We start from the raw sequence: 12,199 nt of genomic DNA on the forward strand, positions 1-12,199 counted from the left end.
GTCCCATCAATAGCACCTATTACGTTGGGGATATGTCCAAGGGCATAGAAGTCACCTTTCACTGTAGCCAAATCTTCAACTTCAGGGAAAATGATGTATCTCCTTACGTGTTTCAGCAGGGCAGACAACACTCTGGATAGCATAGGCTGGGACATCCCTGATGCCATGGCCACTGTTGTCTGAAAAGGCCCACTAGCAAGGAAATGGAGCACTGACAGCACCTGCACATCAGGTCTGGCTCCAACTAGGTACATAGTTCCTGGATTGTGGCACGGTCAAACCTGTAGGTGACGATTAAATGTCGCTCTTCCATTGTCAACGGGTCCACCAGCGGTCGGTACACCGGAGGATTACGCCATCTTCTCAAATGTCCCAGCTGACTGCGCCTAGGAAGGACAACAGCGAGGATCGAGTCAACTGATTTCCAGGTGTGTACCCACAGTTACACAGAACACGACACCAAACGCAAAACCCTTCCTGTATGTGTGTTGAGTGTAGGCCTAGCTATGTGTGACGCAGAAGTAAATGGAGCCATGTGGGCCCCTGAAATGGCGGCTGCCAGACCTCTGAACTGGGACAATGGGATTGTGGGTTAACTGCGTTGGTGTTGCACACCGTCGCGGTAGGCGGTGGTAGACTGCGGCGCAATGCTGCATTGGTTAACATTGGACCCTATGGGTCCCAGGAGCCAATGAGGAAGTGCGCCGGCGGTGATGATACGCACCGCCGCGGACATCACCGCCGCGGACATCACCGCCATTTTCTATCTCTTCAATCACTAGATACCTGATCTTCGACATGAGAGGGCCTACACTGCAAGTGCTGCTGTGACCTCGGTCTGGAAGCGACGATGGCTGCTGCGTCTGGGGAAAGGGCCCCTGCCTTCACTGCTCAGGAGTTGGAGAAACTGGTAGACGGGGTCCTTCCCCCAGTACACGCTACTCTACGGTCCTCCAGACCAACAGGTTAGTACACAGGGAGCACGTTGTATGGGCTAGGCCTGGGTGGAGAGGGCTGGTTGGAAGAGGGAAGGGGGCAGAGTTCAGGCAACATTAATGCATGTGAATGTATGTGCCATCTGGCTAGAGTAGGGAGGGGGGCTACGCACATTGACGGTGCGGTTGTTAATGACTTCTCTTCTTCCCTTGTGCATGTCATGTAGGTCAGCGCCCACCAGAAGAAGGACATTTGGCGTGCCATCGCCAAGGACGTCCGGACTCTGGGGATCTACCAGAGATGCGGCACCCACTGCTGTAAACGATGGGAGGACATTCGCCGCTGGAGCAAGAAGACGGCGGAGGCTCAGCTGGGGATGGCCTCCCAATGTGGGAGAGGTGCCTGTCGCCCCATGACCCCCCTGATGTTCAGGATCCTGGCGGTGGCCTACCCGGAGTTGGATGGGTGCTTGAGGGCATCACAGCAGACACAAGGGGGTGAGTACACTCTCATTCTGCCGACTTTGCGCGCAGTGGAGGGGTCTGGGTGGGGGAGGAGACCTGTGGGTGTACCTAGGCCAGGCAGAAATAGGTAGACTAGGCCCCTCCGTAATGCAGGCCATGTGGCACCCTACCCCACCTCAGTAGAGTGCCAAGTACAGGTATAGAAGCCCTTGTGGCATCCATGTGTGCAGATGTCCACCATAGCCATGTAGGCCAGATCCCAGGAATTGCATCTGTAGAGGCCAGGAGCACGGCGTAGTGCAGGGGGCTGCTGTGTCTGTATTGTCCGCGCACGGTCGCGGTATGCCATGCACTAAACTTGTCTTTCTTCTGTCTTCCCTCCCCCCTTTTTGTGCTCTCCCTGTTCTTTTGTTCATCAGCATCATCAGGCGGAGGTAAGGTGGCACCGGAGCACGAGGGAGCTGCATCCCACATGGCCATGGAGGGCCACACCATGAACTCAGAATGCACCGGTGGGACGGAGGGCGAGGGGAGCTTCACGTCGGCCACCGGATCACCAACCAGCGACACGGACTCGTCCGGCGATGGGAGTTCCCTTGTGGTGGCGGCACCATCTGTGCGCCCCACTTCTACAGGTACAGCCGCCACCTCCCCTACCAGCACCGCCCTCCCAGCAGCCCCTCAGCGTTCGCCCCGTGCCCGCTCACCCAGGAGAGTGGGCATCACCTTCGCCCCAGGCACCTCAGGCCATGCCCCAGTCACCCCTGCTGCCCTCAGTGAGGAGGCCATTGACCTCCTCAGGTCACTCACTGTTAGGCAGTCTACCATTGTGAATGCCATCCAGGTTGTAGAAAGGGAGTTGCAACACTGTAATGCATTCCTGGAGGGCATTCATTCTGGTCAGGCTGCCCTTCAGCAAACCCTGCAATCTCTGTCCTCAGCACTGATGGCAGCCATTGTCCCTGTGTCTAGCCTCCCCCCTCCAACCTCCTCCACCCAGACCCAATCCCCTGTACCCCAGCCTATCCCAAGCACACCTACAGACTAGCATGCACACACCTCAACACACAAAAGTAGCTCAGGCAAACATAGGCACCACACAACCCACAGGCACACACGCAAGCATCACCCACGTGCAGACACAGCAAAATCCACTGCCTCCACTGTGTCCCCCTCCTCTTCGTCTCCCTCCCAGTGTCGTCTACACTCTCACCTGCATGCACTACATCTACAGGCACTAGGACTCGCAGCAGTACACCCAGCACCACACCCCGCTCACCTGCACTCACCACCTCCACTCCCATTTACACTTCCCCTGTGTCCTCTCCCAGTGTGTCTGTGACGCCCCCTCCCAAAGTACACAAACGCGGGCACCCACACACCCAACATCCATCCACTTCACGACAGCCTCCAGTACCTGCACCTGCACCCAAAACACCTAAAGTGACACCTCCTACAACCACCTCCTCTTCCTCCACTCCCAGACCCCCTCCAACTACCCACCCCATTGTTCGTCAGAAACTGTCCCTGTGTAAAGTTGACCTTTTTGCCCCCCCCCCAATTCATCAGTCCCGTCGTAGCGCCTCAGCCAAAAAGCCTCAAATACCAGTGGTGCCTGTTCAAGGTGTGTGGAGTGCACCGGCCACCAGGGCAGGCAGTGTGACCCGGTGCCAAGGCACTGGCAGCCCACCTCCTGTAAAGGCTCTGAAATTGGAAACTGGCTGACGGGACCCTGTGAAGACTCCTGGGGGCAAAACAACTCACAGGGGCTCCAGGGGGATTGCATAGTCAGCTGTGACTCCTCCAAAGGTGGGGAAGGGCCAGAGGAAGTCTGCACAGCCTAGTGTGAGCAGCACGGCGGAGAAGGGCGGCATCCTTCGCGGCGGTCGGGACGCCACCGCCAGCACCGTCGTCACTGGTCAGGAGACCACCGCCAGAGTCATTGCCCAGGAAGGCCCAGGTATCGTCACTGGTCAGGAGACCACCGCCGGAGTCAGTGCCCAGGAGGGCCCAAGTATCGTCACTGGTCAGGAGACCACCGCCACCGCTGGAGTCAGTGCCCAGGAGGGCCCAAGTATCGTCACTGGTCAGGAGACCACCGCCACCGCCGGAGTCAGTGCCCAGGAGGGCCCAGGTATCGTCACTGATCAGGAGACCACCGCCGGAGTCAGTGCCCAGGAGGGCCCAAGTATCGTCACTGGTCAGGAGACCACCGCCGGAGTCAGTGCCCAGGAGGGCCCCGGCTGCCACAGCCCCGCTGGGCAATGAGGGAACGTCATGCCACACACCAATGCCCAGCCAAGAACCACCATGACAAAGCACCACTGAACAGTCCAGAACCGCCATGGAAAAGCACCGCTGAACTGTCCAGAACCGCCATGGCAAAACACCGCTGAACAGTCCAGAGACCGCCATGGCAAAGCACCGCTGAACAGTCCAGAACCGCCATGGCAAAGCACCGCTGAACAGTCCAGAGACCGCCATGGCAAAGCACCGCTGAACAGTCCAGAGACTGCCATGGCAAAGCACCGCTGAACAGTCCAGAGACCGCCATGGCAAAGCACCGCTGAACAGTCCAGAGACCGCCATTGCAAAGCACTGCTGAACAGTCCAGAGACCGCCATGGCAAAGCACAGCTGAACAGTCCAGAACCGCCATGGTAAAGCACTGCTGAACAGTCCAGAGACCGCCATGGCAAAGCACCGCTGAACAGTCCAGAACCGCCATGGCAAAGCACCGCTGAACAGTCCAGAGACTGCCATGGCAAAGCACCGCTGAACAGTCCAGAACCGCCATGGCAAAGCACCGCTGAACAGGGCATGCACCGGGGAAGAATGAAAAGGCCCCCACATCAAGCATTGTTATCCCATGTGCAGGTGGGACAGTGACGGGACAGGAACTTCCACGGGGAGGCTAATCCAGTCTGGGCACCAGTCCCCCTCCAGAACCAGTGGAGGCTGTTATCTACTTTGGAAACTGTGGCTTTACACTCCCCAGGATGGAACCGTGGGCAAACCACCCACTGTAGAGACTTGAGAGACTGTGGCTTTGCACTTCCCAGGATTGTACAGTGGGCAAGCCACCCACTGTAGAGACTTGAGAGACTGTGGCTTTGCACTCCCCAGGATGGTACAGTGGGCAACCCACCCACTGTAGAGACTTGAGAGACTGTGGCTTTGCACTCCCCAGGATGGAACAGTTGACAACCCAACCACTGTAGAGATTTGAGAGACTGTGGCTTTGCACTCCCCAGGATGGTACAGTGGGCAACCCACCCACTGTAGAGACTTGAGAGACTGTGGCTTTGTACTCCCCAGGATACATCAATGGTCATGGAGCCCCGTCGTGGATCTGGCTTTGCACTCCTCTGGCTGAGGTTCCCCCCTTCCCTTCCCCCTGAGGTGCCTGTAGTATTTCTATCTGATGCCCCGGCAGTGTTCTCTCCGTGAGTGGACAGGTATCTATTGTGGGCCTCGCCCATGCCTTTTTGGACTAGTGGTGCACGGATATTTCTATGTGCATATCTGAACTACTTCTCGGAATGTATATACTTTTGTATGATTTTCTAATATATCTGTATATTTTTGAGACATGTATATTGATACATTACAATGTTTGGACTGATTTTGTTTTGTCTTTGCATTCTTCCGGGGGGGTTGTGGGTTGTTACTGTGATGTTTGGAAATGCATTGGTGTGTGTGTTGTAATATGCAAGGGTGGGGTGGGGGTGGGGGTGTTGCGTGTGTCCCCCCCTAACTTTTGCCTCCCCTATGTCATAGGTGCAGTACTCACCGTTGTCGTTGCCGGCGCAGGCGTTGGTCTTCGTAAATGAGTAGGAATACAAGGGCCGGTAGGATTTGGAGTTCCGGCTCCATGCTATCCTCCTTCCTTGTGGGATGTGTTCAGGTGAGCGTTTTCCCATTGCAGTAACTGTTTCCGCCGTGTTTTTATCCACGGAGAATCCGCCCCAAAAAAGGTGGCGGATTGGCGGGTTGTGATACTATGGGCGGTACATTGTCCTCCGCCTGTCTGTTGGCGGTGACCGCCGCGCTGCTTGTCTGTACCGCCGTGGCGGTCGGAGTGATAAAGTGGCTGTCTATGTTGGCGGTTTCCACCAGGGTCATAATTCCCTTTTTTTGTCCGCCGGCCTGTTTGCGGTATTACCGCACCTTTAACACCGTCCGCTAGGGTTGTAATGACCCCCATAGTCATTACAATGACGTTATGTTAAAAAACCCTAGAAATTCACTGAAAAAAAACAAAGGTTAGAATTTGAAAAAACATAGAAATTAATTTAAAAAAACAAAGGTTACAGGGAGGTTATAGTTAGGTTAGGTGCTGAATTTACACATGCAGAACCATAGAAATTCAGCAGGTAAAGTTATGGTTACCTCAAGTACCTATAACTCGTGCCCTAATGTAACTATAACTTATGCCCTTGCCATGCACTGCTAATTACACCACGTATTACATCACTCATGACATCTTTGATAACATTATTAATAATATCAATGTAAGATTTGTAGTATAATTATTGAGGAGAAAACTATGCATGGTTGGGGCAGGAGTTACAGTTGTTTCTTTAAGTGTGAATGGTTACCACCACCCTTGAGGTGTCAGTAACAAATTAATGCTTTGTGACCTATAGTCGGTCTCAAAACAATTATACATAGCACTGTAGTTCAGTAAACACAACCCTTCCAGATACAAAATCACCAAACACAAATTGTGATTCAGTAACGATACCAAATCACAATGTATTTTTTCTACATATGAAAAAGTATTTTTGCGGTAAGAAACAGCCTGACTCTGTGAATTGGGCTGTGAAATGCTTTTGCACATACTACCCACAGAGTTACCCTATAACAAAAGTGACAGATATTCTGTCTGTCTTATTACAAGTAGATATATTCTGTTATATTTGTAATAAGACAGACAGGATATCCTTCTTGTTTGTGATGGAGTAACCTGTTCATCAAACTATAAATCAGGCCCAAAGTCTTTACTTTGTGCTATACAAATGGTCTCAGTCTTTATCACAATCCAATATTCTTCTGCTCAGTCACCCACTTATTTTCTTACTCCCTAGCTCACTTAAACACTCATTCATTCACTTCTTCATGTGACTATCTTCTCTATACCTGCCATTGGTGAATTCTGTTTATCAATTCTTGTATTAGAGAGGGAATAATCACATTTTAGGTGACTAATTCATTTTCTATCCTGAATAAAGTGCACTTCACATGCAAGTAGAGTGTCAGTAAAATCTAAATATTTTGGATAGATCAGTGAAACAAGCAAAGGAAGGCAGAATAGGCCATCGTAATAGTAATGAAAGAAAGTATTCTGGAAGTGGTACTTTTCGGACTGCTACTAAATGATGAGCATAACAATTTGTGCCAATTTTCATGGTCCCTAAGACATTACTTTATTCAACTTTCCAAGGAGACTCTTGATTCCTATTCACTTGGCTTGCTGCTTCATACTGCCTTCAGGGTCATGCGTGGTTCAGGAGTGTTACTGGAATGGCTTTGGTTCACTTTTCATGCCCTGGTGATGATCCTAAGTATTGAAGGCTTTAAGGGTCAAAATATCAAAACTTTCATTTGGACTGTAGCTCTGTAGATTTTTTATGGCCATTTGAGCATTTTTTCTTCTTAACAGGGGCTCGTTATTGACTCATTTATGTAAAGAAACAAACTCATTATTTTTGTCTAACTGGACAAACATTTTTGTGGGATCCATTACTTTATATCAAACAATTCATGTGATTTATTCCTTTGTCAAGATGCTATCTTCTGCTAAGGTTATCACTGGTACACCTCATTGACATTGTTGGGTCAGGAGAGTACGGGGACCACAACTGTGCAAACAATTTATGTATGCTGAGTATAGGAATAATTTTTTCAACATCTAGATATGTAAAAAATGGAGTAGCAATATCCTTGTTCTTCTGACAGATAATAAATGGCCTATTGGGAAAAATCATTGGGATGCATACAGTAAAAATAATAGAGGTGGTGTTGAACCTACAATTAGATGTGGACAGTTGAATATCTATCCTCCAATGATCAATTGGAGAGGCCAAGGAACTAGAGCTCAGAAATGATTTACATTACTCAAAAGATGAAGTCTTCATACCTGAGTCAGACAAACAATTGCATAAGGAAGAGTGAGTACTATGTCAAACACACAGGGAGGCTAAATAAAACAAATATGGTAGCTGTTGTGGAGTCTGGCCCACACATGTCTGCATTGTTAAACACATCTATGTATTTTACAAGGATTCTGTCCTATTAACCTAAAAGAACATCTGTATCAACCTCCATTCACACATCTAATACCATCTGTAAACCTTTAAACAGAAAAATACTTGGGTAATTTGTCATTCCCCATTTACAGGTCTCACAGTGGAGCTTCAATAAGAAACAATTATATTAATGTTGCTGCCATTTTGAAAAGCTGTATAATTTGACGACATTTCTCCCATGGGATCCTTGAGTAAATGCTCTTCTTCTTTAGTTCCATGGAAAAAACAGCCTTTAGGTTTTGAAGTGGGACACTATAAGAGCATACATGCCATTTTATTTCCTTCACTGTGGGGAGCTGATCAAAGCAGATACTACTCCAAAGTGTTCTGATGTCTAATTTAATCTTGTTCTATTTATTTTTCCTACACCAGAAAGGGCTTTTGATCCAACATTTTTCTTCAGCAAAGCAGTATCAAATGTCATCTGCTCAGTGGTCTTTGGAAGTCGGTTTGATTATGAAGACAAGAAATTTCTTTCTCTGCTCCAGCTTCTAAATGACAACTTTCGCTTTCTGAGCACCACCTGGGGACAGGTAATGTTATTGACACCTTGCTTATTGACCATGATTGCATGGATTCAAATTTGTACAAGAATATTTGCCATCAACTTAAACATGTTTGAACTGATACTTGAGTTGATCCTCAGTTCAGTTTTTTGCCCGTAGTATCTGTTAGGATTCAGGCAAACTTCAGATCTGCTTTTACTAGAAATGTTAGTTGTAGATTTATCCTTGAGAACTGTTGACATTTTAAGTATGGTACTTGTGTTGAGCAGATTGAAAGGAAAAAGAAGTTCAATTATCTGTATCATAGGACCAATGATTCAAAGAGAAATTACATTCCTCAATAGACAATGACGTATATAGTACTTCTAATTGAGTTTTAAAACCATTAGCAGCATGGAACACCAAATACAGTAAGATGATTGGGAGGGGGCAAAAACAGAAGAAACACAAACACAATCTGAGAACAAAACATGCAGAATTCCATATGTAAAGATAATGCCCTACTAAGGTTTATTGGGAGAGGGCAGAATACGACAGCAGTAGCAGAGGAGAACATTGAGGCTCTGCACTGAGCAGTGGCGGGCTTACCCCGGAAGTAAGATGGTGACAACCGCAGGGTGTGTGCTTTAGCCACCAAACCCAGCGCACCTGTGGCAGTGCTTACTTGCTGGAAAAGGCTTTTGAAATCTGCAGTGAGTCTTCATTTCTCTCTCCTTTCTGGATGTCCCATATGAGGGTCCCTGGGGCACCTTCTCCAGAAGCGGCTATCAGCGCTGGAGCTGTGTGCTGAGAGACAGCCAATGACGGGTTACAGCAAGGCAGAGTGGCCCAAGCATGGGCCCATGGAGGAGGAGGCAGCATCAGCACAATCCAGGAAATAGTAAGGGAAGTCTCCCTGGCTTGTACAGAAAAAAGCATTGGAACTCAAGGCAGCACCTGGGTTGAGGGAAGTGCCGGGCAGCAGAGGAACTGGGAAGCAGGTGACAGTGGTAAGAGGGCTCATTGCCCTGCATATATGGAGCAGGTGGTTCAAATTACTGGGAAAACAGGAAGTAAGACCAAGATATACAGTGCATTCCCATGCTGCTATCCTACCAGGGTAAGTCGTGCTCTTGATTTCCCCTCTACCGCTTTTAAAGATACTGCAAAGGTTGAAAGGTGTATGTTGGGTGGTGTTGTGGTTGTTTCAGCCCAGAAATTGGGGCAATCCATCAAACCGCTTAGTAAAAGCACCAGCGGGAGGGGCAGGAAGGTGCCAGCTCCACAGCTCAAGATAACTCCCTCCTTAAACTCCTTCTTTAGAGCCTTGGCTTTCCCAGCCTTATGGGATATTGTGGGAGACCTTGAAAAGAGTGTGGGGGGAGGGAGAGCCTGGGAGTTCCTCCTATTGTGCACACTCCTGATGCCACTGACATCCTCACTGCTTTCATAGGACCTTTGGAAGGGGAAGGTGCTTGTACCATACCACAGGTCACCACCAGTAACAAGTTTGAGTCTCTTGTTTGATTGGAGAAGCTGGCTTGGGCTGATCAGGTGGGTCCAGGCTGTGAACATGAACAAGGGGAGCAGCAGGGGGATGGCGAGAGGAAGCCAGTGTTGAAATAAGGCCAGCCTTGCCAGTGGAATTACTTGCTGCCACTCTTGTGGGCCTAAAGGAAGAGAACAGAACTAGATTTGAGGTGTCTGAGGCCAACCGGGTGGGTATTCAGGCCTCCTGCTCTGCTCTGTCTCACAAGTTAGGTGAGGTGAGTGCTCGCACCAGAGCATTAGAGGATGAGGTGGTTCAAATTAAGCAGGATGTCATGAAGAACACTGCTGGCATAACATTGCTGACAAAGCAAAATCAAAGGCTGCGTGAGGATTTTGAGAGAATTGAAAACCACTCCAGAAGAAATAATTTTAGATTCCTGAATGTTACCAGGGAAGAGGATTGTACTGACATGAAGTCTTTTATAATTTCCTTACTCAGGGAGGTGGTCTTAAAGGACAGACCCAATATTAACTTGGAGCAAAAAATACAAAGAGCACATAGAGATCGCCTTTAAGAGGACCCCTCTGTGATGAAGATCAAGGAATATTTTAGTGAATTTATTTTCATATCCAACAAAAGAGGCAATATTAGCTATTGTCCTAAGAAGTGGCTCTTTTAATGCGATAGTGTTCTCCTTCACCATCAGGTCAGATGTGTGTAAGACAACAGACCAGCAGCAGTAGAAAATAGGAGCAAAGATGAAGTTAAAATTTCCTGCAATGCTCCGCATCACTTGGAACAACAAGATGTTTAATTATTGTGATGTGGTGGATTTGGATGCATCGATTGTTACAATAAAAAAATGGGTTAATCCTAGGTCTGGGCAGATTTCACGGAGTCCTGCTACGTGGAACTCCGGGAAGTGCTACAAAAACTCTGTTGCGCTATGTGGAGTTCCGCGAGCAGCTGAGTCTGGGTAAGCCTCACTCTTAGCACTGATTCTCAGCGTGGAAGTTTCTCCCACGCTGTAAAATCAGTGTGAACTGCATCATGTGGCGCACCAGAGGGTGCTAACTTCTTTTTGCCTCTCGAGTAGATTTTCTACTTGAGTGGCAGCTTCCTCAACGTGATTGGCAGCTTTCACATCGTGACTGGTTGCAGCCAACCTCAACTGCTTGGATTCAGAGATCTGGCTCACGCTCGCCAACTTAGAAAATTCTCTTGTTTGCGCACACCAACTTAAAGTTTTTCAGAAATATGCACTACACGCAGAGTGGGGAACACTCCGCAAACTCTGCTGGCAGAGAGGAATTCTTCACCCACCCCTAGCTAATACTTGATACCCTATTTTTTAGAGCGTCTCTTTAATGTCAGGGTTGCAGGGAGGAGAGGGTGGTGAAAGGGGCAAGCTGTGGTTAATATTTTGTTTGTGGGTATTGCGATATTGCATTTGGAATGCCTGCAAGTAGTTGGGGGGCTTCCCAGGGCGGGACACAGGGGAGGGAGGGGGAGTCACTGGGTAGGGCACACAAAAATAAAAAACATAAAAATGTCCTCGCTTTTGATAAGCTATAGGGTTTTCTCAAGTAAACTTTAACCAACCAACCAAGGGAGAAGACTGAACTATATTGAAGATAATGGGTGGGAGTGAGGAGATATGTCTCCTGACCTGGAACGCTAATGGTTTAAGGTGTCTGGGACAGAGGAGACTGATGATAAGGTACCTTGAAGAAAGTTTGGCAAATGTTATTATTTTACAGGAAATGCTTTTAACTGTGAATGAAAGTAGGGCTCTTTTCTTGAGGGTCAGGTGATTGGAGGGATATGTGGTCTCTGATCAACTAGAGCACTGTAAGGGGGTTGCGATCTTAGGAAGGGAGCTAGGATTGAGGTTACGTTTTCAAAAACAGATAGCTCAGGTAGGTGGGTGTAGGAGGCTGGCCTGGCTTGTAGTGGGTTCCAGAGGTACTTACACCTTGTGCCAGGTCCAGTTATCCCTTATTAGTGTAGAAGAGGTGTTTCTAGCAGCTTAGGCTGATAGAAGGTAGCTGTGGCAAAGCAGCTTAGGCTGAACTAGGAGACATGGAAAGCTCCTACTATACCACTGGTGTGATATGCACAATATCATAAGAAAACACAATACACAGAAGTTCTAAAAATAAAGGTACTTTATTTTTATGACAATATGCCAAAAGTATCTCAGTGAGTACCCTCAGTATGAGGATAAGTTATATACACAAGATATATGTACACAAACCAAAATTATGCAGATAATAGCAAAAGGAAGTAATGCAAGCAATGTAAAGTTACAGTAGATTGCAATAGGAGCACATAGGTATAGGGGCAACACAAACCATATACTCCAAAAGTGGAATGCGAACCACGAATGGACCCCAAACCTCTGTGAGCTTGTAGAGGGTCGCTGGGACTGTAAGAAAACAGTGAGGGTTAGAAAAATAGCCCACCCCAAAACCCTGAAAGGTAGGTGTAAAGTGCACCTACAACCCCCAGA

General features: G+C 48.4%; 1 protein-coding gene across 1 annotated transcript in view; it reads left to right on the forward strand.

The window, feature by feature from the left end:
* LOC138259478 (cytochrome P450 2C19-like) overlaps positions 1 to 12,199 on the forward strand; it is a 564,007-nt gene that overhangs the window by 228,167 nt on the left and 323,641 nt on the right. Inside the window, exon 4 of the mRNA XM_069207248.1 lies at positions 8,083 to 8,243. Within this exon, the coding sequence (XP_069063349.1) occupies positions 8,083 to 8,243 (161 nt within the window). The remainder of the gene's footprint in view (positions 1 to 8,082; positions 8,244 to 12,199) is intronic.

The sequence above is a fragment of the Pleurodeles waltl genome, chromosome 9 (assembly GCF_031143425.1).
Source record: "Pleurodeles waltl isolate 20211129_DDA chromosome 9, aPleWal1.hap1.20221129, whole genome shotgun sequence".
NCBI lineage: Eukaryota > Metazoa > Chordata > Amphibia > Caudata > Salamandridae > Pleurodeles > Pleurodeles waltl.